The sequence below is a fragment of the Macrobrachium nipponense genome, chromosome 35, assembly GCF_015104395.2.
Source record: "Macrobrachium nipponense isolate FS-2020 chromosome 35, ASM1510439v2, whole genome shotgun sequence".
NCBI lineage: Eukaryota > Metazoa > Arthropoda > Malacostraca > Decapoda > Palaemonidae > Macrobrachium > Macrobrachium nipponense.
The window spans coordinates 33,953,117-33,966,234 of NC_061096.1; the positions used below are offsets into that span (position 1 = coordinate 33,953,117).

The following is a 13,118-nucleotide window of genomic DNA, read 5'->3' on the forward strand; positions in this document are numbered from 1 at the left end:
CACTCCGCATCTAGATATTTTTATGTTTTCATATTTCAAATGTGTTTCTCCTTACTTAAGTTGACTTAACATGAGAGAGAGAGAGAGAGAGAGAGAGAGAGAGAGAGAGAGAGAGAGAACTAAGTACGTCCAGTGCCTGACCAACATCAAAATTAGGGGGTTTCATTCAAGGATTAAGGCCATCCTTTCGGCTGGTTGGTCGGTTAGCTTAAATTTGGCTGGCATATGCTAATTCGGGCTCTTGCGCTGTGTGTGCAAAGGTGTAAAAGGGATTAGGGTCTTGGTGTGGACCACTAGGGTGGACCGCGTGATTCTGCCCTACTAATACAAAGCTATGCTTTCAGCTGCAATGTTGGTTACTTGCTCATTAATCTTTTAAAAGGTCTGCTTTGCCTTTGTTCAATTTGCTTCTCTCAGTTTAGCAATCAGAACTTAAGGGATTCCATTTCTTTTTTAAATAATTCACTAAAACAACGTTTCATTAAAAAATTTCGAATCGTAGCTTCAGTTTTCCAAAACCTGATTCTATAACTTAAGACATAACGGCAACGGAAGCCTGAATGTGCATTGACAAGTACTGTCCATGAAATTTTAATAGGCCTTATGGAAACCAATCGACAGGTAGTCTTCCAAAGGGCATTCTTATAGTATTCACCAGTTGCCATTAACTGACAGTGCCGAACGGATGAATAAGAAAGAGTAGGAAATACCAAGAGTGGAACGAAACAGGTATACAAAGTACTTAGCTTTATGAATATTAGCCTAACCAGCAAAGGGTCACTGCCAAACAGACACACTCCAGCTGCGTGTTGAACTCACACTATCTTTCATATTCTCTCACCCTTCACGGATATAAAGGCCCTTTCTTTTCCAGTACCACTTCCACTTCACCTATACCTCAAGCCTTCTTGAGCCTTCGTCTCCTCCTTGCCCCTAGCACTTCAGAATTATACACGTTTCTCTTCTCACTCATCTCTAATCGTCTTTTCTATCCCCATGATCTAACCTCAAAATACTCTTGATTTGTCTGGCTTCATTTGTGAATATTTCTTCAAATGTCGCGAATATCTGGATAAAAATATCCTTCAAAAATTACGTTAAAAAACACACCAGACGAATCAAATGTGCAATCGTAGTCGCAATCACCTTACCTTTACATTTAAATCTAGATATTCCCTTATCCACATAGTACATGAATAAGGACTAAGCACATCACCGACAGGAACAAATCTTAAAAAGGATCGACAACAACAATGATTGTCACACTGACATATTAAAAATGAAGCTGCTTTATAAGGAATCTATCCCGAAAAGGAGCCAATAAAAAAAATAGTAACAAGTTCGACGGGCTTACCAAGGCAAGGTTATTGACCCCTGAGCACTACAGCCTTTATAGCGTTGAAGTCTTCTGTTTGTATAACGTCATCGCCAAGTATTTTTCAGACTGTTTTAAAGGAACATTTTCCCTTTATCTCATATTTTATTACATGCTATTTTGATTTGCTTATCTCTTGATTTTATATCTCTCTCTAGCATCAGTGGAAATTAAGTTAATCACGTCATCACTAATCAGAATATTCATTCCTTCGGTTAGCAATATAATATACATGGAAACTGAGAATATGCAAAATCAAATGATATACTCGACATTGAAGTTGCATTTAGTATACCAAAGGCGTATCCTGTATAACGTCACTTGGAACGCTATAGACTGGCAAACAGATAATCGTATTTAGGTTCCAAAGTTACTTATAGTTCCGTTAATATCACGTGCTTTTTTTCATAAATAAGTTAAATCTTCAGTACAAAATAATGTCAGTGTTGAAGCCTGGGAGCTTCGTCCGGTTTCATCCCTTGCTCTGCAAAATACTTTTGAGCGGCGGGGTTAATTGTACGGTCCGTGGAGAAAAGTGGGTGAACAGGTAAAGAAGGGATAAATGGTGGAATTTTTCTCATGGCCAGAAATGAAACCCACTCCGCGAGATGTAGGATATGAATATGGGAGTCTCTCTCTTTAAAACTACTAAAATTCTATTGCAATGAAGACTTTGCTACTTATACGCTCCATAAGCGCTCGACTTGCATCTTAATTCATTTGCTCTCCAAGTTTGTCGTTTTTTTTTTATTCCTTTGTCGTGCGTGTGTGTGTAACATAACCGAGTTCACAAAAATGTTTTGGGAGAACTCAATGAATTCTTCAAAAAGAAAAAAAAAAAAATCGAACATCAACGGCTAAGTTAAAATTTACGAAATGGTCACGACAATGATCAGCCTTAATACTTAGGTATTCGGTTATTAACAATTGATAATAGTTCATGCACCAAAATTATTTTCGGAGAAATGTAATGAGTAACTTAGACTTCCCTAAAACATTTATATATATTATAATACATAATCTATATATATATATATATATATATATATATATATTTTATATATATCTATATATATATATAAGATGAAGTAAGAAAAGCGTACAAAAAATACCTTCCACTCCCCACTTCAGCAACAGCAACCTCAAGCTGCCCCTCTTTTTAAACAGTGCCACTTTCTCCAAACACGTTCGAAGAGAAGGAAGCATTCAGATTTTTATTTCCTTTAATTCCGTCTATCAGATCGAATTCCACTGGCAGGCCTACTGGGAATAGCCACGACAATACAAAGCTCAGGCGGATTCCAATCTTCACACCATTTTGACTACCGTCTTCATGAAAAGAATTAAAACTAAACTTTACAGAAAAGAAGAAGAAGAAGAAGAAGAAGAGCTTCAGGCCCGTCATCAGCAGCAGAAGCTGTTCTTTGACCTACATTTGAAGCGAGCCAAGGTTCGCCGACGTCCCGCGGAATATGATCATCATCATCGTCGACACGTTCCCGAAAACCCCACCAAACACGAAAGGGACAATAAATAAACCTTTTTTCCAGTAATGCCAAGTCATGTGAGACGTAAGCTGTCATCATATATACATCTACGTACACACCCAAGCAATTACTTGAAGCTCTATTGCAAGTTTAGTGCAAAAGGATACGCATTAAGCTCTGGTTTGAAGGTCTGTCGTAAAACGAGAAGCGAACGCCGGAATTTATTGCATCGAGAGATTTTTGTGCGTTTTGTCTCGGGAAGGAGAATAAGAATCGGCAAACAAACAAACAAACCAACAGGCACTGCCGAGAACCGAGACACCTAACTCGAGGTATTTGACCTAAATAATAGAGAGCTTGACTTCGCCTCTTCTCTTCAGCTCTAATTCAGAAAAGTCAATGGAAACTTACAGAATATGATTCATTGACGGCATCATACAACAAACGCAAGAGTTGACTGCTCTAACGAGAGAAGATGACGCAGATGTATGGGGAGATTTGTAAAGAGAAGGTATGTGAATGACCTAGTTACAGAGGGAGGTTGTGGCGGCGGCAGTCGGTGTAGGTGATGATGCGCACATGCGCGATAGGAACTTGTCTCTTTAGGTCACTTCCCGGTACTCGAGTATAAGAAGGCAGGTTTTCGGAGGGACTCTGCTAGTCGTTTTATAGCTGCTCTCCACAAACCATCAAACGAGTACGTTGTTGTGTCTTCTTCGCCTGTTCAGCTTTTGGGAATCGAAGATATCCTAGAGTGTCTCAAGTGTGTTTGTGTGTGCTTACCATTTTGGACCAGTCTCTCGACAGTGGAAATCTAATGGCGATGTCATAGCGAGGAGGAGATTATATGACACATCACGCATATTGTCACTGATTTTGAGAAGGCGGCCGCGTATATACATAGCAGTCCCATTTATACAAACAAGCCTTTATGATAGTGTGCGCATTACGTATTTAATCGTAACCCACGAACTGTGAACATGATCTTGCAATCGGAATGAGATTCCAGTATTTTGAGAACTTACATCCGGTTATTACTGTCAAAGCAAAAGATTTGCTCTTCAATGGATTATCTTCGAAAACCGCCGTCTCATCTTCCTTCTTCTCAGTCATGCACTACCTTTAACTGTTTGGCCATACAAATGACCATCCATGTATAGTTGCTACGAATGAATATATGTGCCTATGCATAAACAAAAAGTTTCAGTAGATTCTACGAAACCGGAAAAAGACAAAACTGATATGATCTTAAAGCTCCCCCAGAGCGACGGTCGCTCACTCGTTCGCCCGGTGATTACTGCTATTCGACGCGTCGAGTATCACTTGACCTTAGCCATGACTGCTACATGACCTTTAAAAAAATCCCTTTCGGCTCCACCGCATGAGCAAATTAGTTCATTTCTGCAAATGACGATCAGAGATCTCAACGCTGCATAATGAACCAATCCGATTCGTTTCCACGTCATAATTTGCTATTATTCCTTCTTCACCTCCCTCTCGATCATTATCAGATGCTCTGATAACCGAGAACCGTAGTAACTGCCGATAAATGTCAGCGTTTACCTCCGCTCTATACGTTCAAACTCTCAAAGTTTTTCTTATGATGACACTGCGGCTTTGTTCTTGGCCATAATGACACCATTGTTTTAAAATCTAGTCACAGAACGGTATGAAAACAAATTCTACTATTCCGTACAGTAAACAACAGCATTTTTATTCATTTACAAAATAATAATACAAAATAAAAACAATAATAATGATACCGTAAGTTCTCGACCTCAGAGAAAATAGTTTAGGCCTCGTTGCAACCCCTGGCCACTCACGCCAGTCTCATGAGGGTTACCGAAAATTCCCCGGCACAAATAGTACCCTTCTGAAAGTTGAACTAAATACTGCCTTATGCACCTGGTACTTGAGTCAACTGTGGTGAAGAATTCGCAAATGCGGTTCCGCAGATAATTTTGGTTTTGATAAACAAACTGATCTACGATAATCCATCACCAGTTATAGTATGCAAAAGCAAGCGATGACAACAAATTGGTACCTAAGCAATCGTTTTCTCCATCACTCAATATTTTTAGATATGCTAGCAGCTGCATATATGTAGATAAAATGAATAAACAGATAACACGGGATATATATATATGATATTAGGTATAATAATATATATATAGATATATATATATATATATATATATTAATATATAATATATATTATTATATAATTAAATAATATATATAGATATATATATATATATATATATATATATATATATATATATATATTCCACAATTCCACCTATAGCCAAGAAGCTTCATCAGCTCTCCGGAAATTAACATTCACACCTGAATAACGTAACATAAAATACCGTAGAAGTAATACCAAGAGGCATTTCAAGATTCAATATTCCGAATGTAACGAACGGCGGCCATTTGTCACTATTGAATCTTAACATTTCCTTTGCTATGATGTTGCGATTAGAGAGAGAGAGAGAGAGAGAGAGAGAGAGAGAGAGAAGATTCATTTCCTTTGCTATGATGTTGCGATGAGAGAGAGAGAGAGAGAGAGAGAGAGAGAGAGAGAGAGAGAGAGAGAGAGAGAGAGAGAGTGCTCGTTGTAGAAACGTGTAGTTTTCATAGACATTATCCTGTTTCATGCAACTGAGATGTTATTGACGATTTCTTTTTTTATTTCCTGTTTCATGAATGTCATCATTTATCATTATTGAACCTGAAGGGCTCCAATGCATTTCATTGTCTGTTATTATTGAGGCGTTTTATTCGCAACTCCCTAAGCACCATGTCATCTTCTTTGCAGAATGATAACGAGGGCATTTCTGGTAGTGGCGTTAGCGGCGACCGTCCGCTGCGCAGCGGTTGCTGAGGAATCTTCTTCAGACAGAGATTCCAAATGTAAGTAAAATGAAACTGAGATTCAAGTGTGGAGGCAAAGATAGCAGACATGAAAAAAATGTCTGCCATCTTTGACGAGCAGGGCAGGGAAGCAAAATGAAACTCAAACTTTGTTATTTGACGTTCGCCGATTTGTTTCATCACAGCGTTACAATCCTTTTTGCTTTTCTTATTTACTCACGACTAATCTATTTTGAAACCTTACTGTTATAAATTTATATTATCTTTCCTGCCGTTTCTTATCTTTATTTTTCATCTTGACTTTTATCACTTCTTTAATGACCAAATTGTCTGTCGCCTTAATTGGGAACATCCTTCATTTAACAGAACGATTGTAGTATTGTATCATAAGGGAACAAACTTGAGCAAATGTAAACCGACGACAAATGAAGAAAACGGTTATAGCTCCTATTCTTGGGTTATGGTAAATATTCCAATAATGGTAATAAAAAAAAGGGCGCTGTCACTTGATGTCATAAATGATCTCATATATAAAAGCACAGGCTCAGCAACTTTCCTGGCGCAGTAGTATATGAGTGTCGTTTGTCAAAAAGAAAACCTGTTACGGGAGTTCCAGGAAGACTCCAGAGCAACGGGTTACGTCGGAGATACCTGGAGCCCGAAAGGAGAAAACGTTCTTCGCCCGAAAGTAGGTCTGGAGGTCGGATGGCTTTGACCTACCTTCAGATTGTTCACCTCAGGAGGACTAAGGCTGCTAGACCCTCCCGGCTCCCATACACACGCCCCCGCCCCCCCTCTTTCTCTCTCCTTCTCCATAACGTCAGACCAAAGTCAAGCTGCAAATATTTGTTGCATATTTTTTTTTTTTTTGCTGTATTTTATGGCTTGTTTTGGCGATTAACAATGTGTGCTTAAATTCATTCCTTTACTCTGAATGATATAATTCAGACTAAAGTGCTACGAATAATGCTACAATAACCCCATAGTGAAGACCAAGTTTTGCCTTTGAATAAAAAGAAAGGTGACGGTAAATATGTGTATGTATGATGTAATTTCATGTATGTATGTAGTATGTATGTATGCATATTGTATGATATTATATATATATATATATTAATAATATATATATATATATATTACTGTTAACTCTCTTTTATATATAGTATAGGGTGAACGAAATGTAGGCGGACGGATGATAACATTTATTTTGAGATTACATTTGCAGTTATAGCTACTACCTTAAATAATTAGATTTTTATCAACTATGATTACATTTAAAATTAAATTGTACTGTATGCAAAAACACAATACAAAGCCAATGAAGTAGTATATATATATATATATATATATATATATATATATATATGTATATAAAATATAAACAACACAACAACAATAATAATAAAATAATAATAATAGATATCACCGTTACAGTACACCCTAACACGAACCCTTTTCCACCTATTGGTTCACCATATCATATATATATATATATATATATATATATATATATATATATATATATATATATATATATATATATATATATATATATACTTACACACACACACACACATATATATATATACTATATATATTATACACACAAACACAATACTATGTGTGTGTGGCTTTCTCTTCTTACTGGAGGCTGGGTGAAAGCGAAACATACTGGTTATAGCGGAGACGAAAGATCCGGTCCAGCATTTGAATGAAATTCTTGACCGTTAGAACCGTTAGGAGCATAGGGGCAAAACTGGTCAGACAAGTCAGCAGCTGAGTAACAGACCTCGGACCGCCACTTCTTTTGGATGATAATATCCCGGCTTTTTTTTTTCTTTTTTTTAGTATTATTATTGCCGGAGGGACTGACTGACAACCTTTGAGGTCATTCTCCTGCTATGGAAGACGCGGCGTCGGTTCCTGTAGCCCCTGGTGATGACTCTCTCTACTCTAGGCAAATGAAACGGTACAATTTGGAAATTTTGGCCCTTTACGGTTTCAAACTATAGTTGTGCGATCTCTTTCACATGATTTATCAATAATAAAATTAGTAAAATCTTCTATGGTTTACGTTATTATTTGTGCATATGGAAACACCAAGCACAAAAAATAGTGTATATAAAATGATGCATCTGAATTTTTTTTCCAAAGTATGGCAATTCTCCCGAGTCACAGAATGACGAAAAAAGTGACGGCCACCTTGAACATATGATCGGGAGCTCGTCAAGAGACAATATCCCCCTGGCTTTGCATCCCGAGTGTGCGACTTCCGCCTTCGTATTCCCACAAATTAGCCTACATAAGTCTTGCGCAATGGGTATGCCCTAAACAGCGGAGTTTTTCTTCCTCCTTCGTTTTGATTCGCGAATCACTCGCCAGTTCTAATAGTTTCCCTATTCTCAAAAATTAATGTTACGCCAAGCCGAAAATACCCAATTAGTAGAGCACCTGTACAGTTTTTTGTTTCTTTCCCAGTCTTCTGCGTATCAATTTTCTTTTGTTACGTAAAATACAGTAATCTTCCTAGTAGCTTTAACCATATTCAATGATCGCTTATTCCGTTGCCACCGTCCCTTATAAATAATACTGATAGCAAGTTGTGTAAGCTCATTTCCAGCTCTCACAAAATAAGAACCTAGGTGCGTTTTAACGAAACGAGTGTTCATGTGCAAATAAATTCTAAAAATAGCTATCAGGTTCATTTTCAGATGTCTTCATAAAAACGAAAGATTTTTGTTCCTACTCAGTATTCAGTGACTTGCACTAGATAAAGAGTATCCTTCTGCAGCGCAACATGTCACATGTTTACCTCAGACTTTGGGCTGATGTGCCTATTAGACTGCTCTTGTGAGCGTAAAAAATAAATAAATAATAACAAAAAAAAAAAAAACCTTGAAAATCAGTCCTTTTCTTCATACAACATCGATCAAGTAGGTACAGGCGATACTGGGAGACGGTCGGGCCTTCTTCCTGTGTCCAAGAGAAACTCCTTTAGGAATGTAGGTCGCACCTGTGACCCACAGACCTACACAAACCAGTCTGTACTCTAACCCGCTGAGCAACCGCCAATCATGTCCTAAAGCGGCCGACCACCTGCGCTCCCTTTCAACCAGTTGGATGAGAAACTTAGCTGAAAATGACTAAAACTGTCGAGGGGAAAGAGGCGTTCTCTGTCGCACGAAAACTGTTTGGAATGTGAACATTATCTATCAAGGCACTGGCACTACAAAACCTAAGACGTATAACTAATGACATTGGGACTGAGAATCGGAGACACAGGGTTAGGGACGCGCTGGGATGAGAATTAACCTTCAGGGGAATCTCGGCCTAGGAATGTGGGTCAACACCTAGCAGCCAAAGCAGCGGAATGGACTCCGGTTGCGGTCATTCACCTCGAGAGGACCCGTTCCCATCGGCGACCACCTCTTTTTCTACGACTTCATGTTCTCCGAATAACACGCTTTTTTCAGTTACCTTAGCACTATAATAGATTTCGTTTCCTAATTAGCACTTTTTATTCCAATAACCTGAAAGGTTTCTGAAATGTTTGATCATAGCTCGTGGTAAAATAATTAGTCAACTTATTTTAACTGACAATAATATCATAAATTATATAATAGCTCACCAAAAGGGTGTCAGCTTGGCCTTATACCGATTCAAGGCACTTGTTAAAAATTCTAAATGCTAAAAATCTTGGTCTCCAAAAGCCAGTTGATTCTTTCATAGACATTCACGAAACAGAATTGTACAGAAACAATCAGTGCCGAGGATACATATGTAGAAGTATGTTGCTCAAAACAGTTTGGAACCACACGCATTTAGGCATCATTTTTGACATTGCCTACATGACAATTAACTTCGAAGATAACATCTTTCAACTCTCTCTCTTTATTTTCGTTCAATACACAACTACCTTGCACATTAAACAATTGATTCATTGTATTTTCTTTCTTTTTTTCCGCAGTATTTCCTGTAGTACAAATCGTCACCTTTGAAAATGGCCCGTGCACGGCGGGCACCGGAGAAAGGGGAACCTGCTACAGCCAAAAGGAATGTGAAACCCTCCAGGGATCGGCCTCAGGCACTTGTGCCAATGGCTTCGGAGTCTGCTGCGTCTGTAAGTTACTCCTAATGATAGACAATGCGGATGCACTGTTTGTGTGTGCGTGTGTGTACGCGTGTGCTCGTTTCCAAAATCGAGACTGGTTGCAATTTCAACTCTGAATCAAAATAATCATTTTCATTCTTAGAGCATGAATGTTTCACTTGTGAAGAGTGAAGATTTTTTTAAGCATTTATTTTACACTTGCATCTAGACAAGTACCAGTTTCAGATAGTCATGGATGAATGTGCTGTCTGCAAAAGTTAATTATCATAAGTTAGGAACTCTGTATCGGACGCTGTCATAGGTTCATCAAAACGAGAGGAGGGAGGCAAAGCACGCCCCCTCCCCCTTTCACGATGAAAACACAGCAGTTGACCCTCCTACCCTAAAATTACAGTACAGGCGACCTGCGACGGCACGATATCTGTGAATGGCACTTATTTCACCAACCCGGGCTATCCAAGCAGCTACGCCAGCCCCGGAATGTGCTCAGTGTTGCTGAAGCCACCTGCCGGTGTAAGTATCCTGCCACCCACTGGAATGATGAGTCATTAACCTTCCCATGATCTCTGCGCCCTTGCCCCGTTTCTAACATACCTATGCCCCAGGAATCAAATGGGTATGGTCAATCCCCACATATCCAGGCCTCTTCGGATACCTAGATTCAATCATATTTCAATAATATGGGATGCATTTAAGGTTCATTTATTTCATACCTCTCCACTTCATCATTTCTATTTCTTGCCTGTTCGTGTCGAGCTCCCGTCTTCTTCCTTTCTTGAAGCATTTGACTTTACTCGAGAGGGATTTTCAGAAGCTTCGAAAAGAACCTAATTTGCTAAGCATTCTTTCACATCCCCTCTCTAAGAATCTTCTCATTTCTATCACTCTTGAATTTATACTGGCTAGAAATACCCTTCGTCTGCCTACTCTTTGCTGTTCATTGCCCTCTTGCTAAACTTATGTAATACCAGCAATGTTCTCTGTATATTAAATAATCCTTCCCATCTTCGATCTCTGGGTCCTCGCGCATGACTAATGCTATCAAATAATCATCAGCTTCCGACTTTCAGGGGACAATGTGGCTGGAGAACGCTTTTCAGAAGGATATAAACTGCATGAAATTCTCTTTCTCGCCTCTTATTCCTCACTGGGAGGCGAAGCATGACTGGAAGAGACAAAAGGCTTGGGAGGAAGGGAACGGAATGAGTAACCATCATTCCGACTTTCCCTTTCGTGTTTTACCTTTTTTAGTTTGGTATTAGCTATGGTAGCAAGCTTGATAGTTCTGAGAGATTTCCTACGACTGTCTTGCAGTTCGCCTAACATGCGGGTCCGTCATAGAACAGAATAATTCCTACTTTGTTAACCCTGGATACCCAAGCTTCACAATGGTGCCTACAAGATGCACGGTGGCTATACGCGTTCCGCCTGAGGTGAGTCGTTTCCCCAGATACCCTCATTACTTGTGCTCTCATCACCGTCAATCTAGTGGCACCATTTCTGATCGCAAATCCATGCGAAGCACCGCTCTAAAAATCTATTCTTACGAGTCCCTGTTCACATAAACGGTCCTGAGGGAATCTGAGTATAAATGAAAGTGAACTGACAAAACTAATGCATACACACACCCTTCAAAACTCGGCCTGACTGATGCTTTAAGTCTTGATGACCCTTGCTACCCTCTGCTTGCACTAACAAAACGCTCATAAGGGTTAACGTTTATGAGGACATTTCCATTTGTTGCATATCTTACATAAGAGTTTTTGAGATGAATCTTTTGAAAAATGATATTGCTGTCTTGAGAGAGAAATATTCACCTTGCACACCGATGCCTACAAGATTCTGACTTTTCTATTACCTTTCCATTTATGCTCATGACGTTACATTAAGGCAAACTTGACTGACAAATATCATCTTTCCCTGCTTATCTTTGTTGCTGAATTTGAACTGGTGGCAGACATGTCAAATTCTGATCGACTTCGATGCCTTCAACCTCATGGGTCCCGTTGAGGGAGAATGTGGCAACGACACCTTCGTCGTCATGGGAGCCAACCCTGGAAGCACCGTACCTGTCTTGTGTGGAGACAACAGCGGCCAACACAGTAAGTTATCGGTCGACGAATTTCAGTTGACCTATTTTGGAAAATACCTTGAGTACAGAACGATAAACGTTCGTTGCGGTGCCGCCAACAACACACTCATGGACCAAACATTTCTCTCCTTCAGTCTACCTTGACGTCGACAACACCAACGACCCCATCCAGCTGATCGTCACCAACTCTGCCAACAGTTACGGCCGCCAGTGGAAAGCTGGGATCACCTTCATAGGGGAGAATGACCCTTGCAAGGCTCCGCCTCGATGCCTGCAGTACCATAAGAACACAGCAGGTTCCATCATGTCCTTCAATTATGGCTCGAATCCTATGATGTTGACAAACCAGGTAGGATGTTCATGAGGACTGAGCTTTCCTTGGTTTTCCCCTTCATTCGTTTATTGTTTCTACAGTTGTCGGCTATATTTCAATCATTCATCTTCAATCACTCCTTTACCTGACTAGATGAAGGTCGTTATAACTCGTACTATTTTACATAAACAAAATTTCAGTTCATGCATTAAAATGTGAGGGAAATGAACATGGAAACAAGAATAAAAAGTTCTCTCTCGCTCATGCATAATTTCACTGTATTTTTTTCAACAGTTGTACAGTATTTGCTTCGGATACGTGCCCGGATACTGCGACATTGGTCTTAACTTCGACAGGTTTGATTTAGGTAACATTAACCAAGCTTGTGAGAACGATTACTTGGCTATCGGCGGGCAGCAGCACTGTGGAGACTACAGTCCCTACACTGCACAAGGTAGGCTACTCATAATAAGGCATACCTGGTCATGATTTGCAGATAACTTAATAATGAGAAGGCATTCCTGGTCAGGATTTGGAGATAACTTAAAAATGCAATTTCAAATATATAGTAGTGTTCTAGTCGATGTCTGTGGTAATGCCCTTCTCTTTTTCTCTTCTTCCTCCTTCAACAGCCAATGCCACAGGACCCATTGCCATCCTAGTTGCATCTGATAGCGACAACAGCCGAGAGGAGGAAGGCTTCAGCGGAAACTACATGATGATGCCCTGCTAGTGACGCTCAACTGATTCTCATCTCAATTATCCTCCCCTCTCCTCACGTAACCCTCCTCCACCCTCACTTACAGGAGTGTTTGTTCTCCGTCCTGACCGCCAAGCTATAAGAATATTCCCCTTTCATAATAATT

The 13,118-nt window shown here is 39.6% G+C and overlaps 1 protein-coding gene across 1 annotated transcript; it reads left to right on the forward strand.

Moving 5' to 3' along the window:
• Positions 1 to 3,453: 3,453 nt before the first annotated feature.
• On the forward strand, positions 3,454 to 13,118 carry LOC135208574 (neuropilin-1-like). Its single transcript, XM_064240907.1, has 8 exons — positions 3,454 to 3,559; positions 5,681 to 5,775; positions 9,704 to 9,856; positions 10,242 to 10,360; positions 11,805 to 11,949; positions 12,074 to 12,288; positions 12,547 to 12,706; positions 12,885 to 13,118. Exons 2-8 carry the CDS (start codon positions 5,682 to 5,684, stop codon positions 12,983 to 12,985), a joined length of 987 nt encoding a protein of 328 aa, XP_064096977.1. The 5' UTR covers positions 3,454 to 3,559; position 5,681; the 3' UTR covers positions 12,986 to 13,118.

Excerpts from the sequence above, each read along its gene's own strand:
- LOC135208574 (XM_064240907.1), top strand. The coding sequence starts at position 5,682 with ATGATAACGAGGGCATTTCTGGTAGTGGCGTTAGCGGCGACCGTCCGC. Across the intron at positions 5,776-9,703 it reads TTCAGACAGAGATTCCAAAT|TATTTCCTGTAGTACAAATC; the intron begins GTAAGTAAAATG and ends TTTTTTCCGCAG. Across the intron at positions 11,950-12,073 it reads AGACAACAGCGGCCAACACA|TCTACCTTGACGTCGACAAC; the intron begins GTAAGTTATCGG and ends TCTCTCCTTCAG.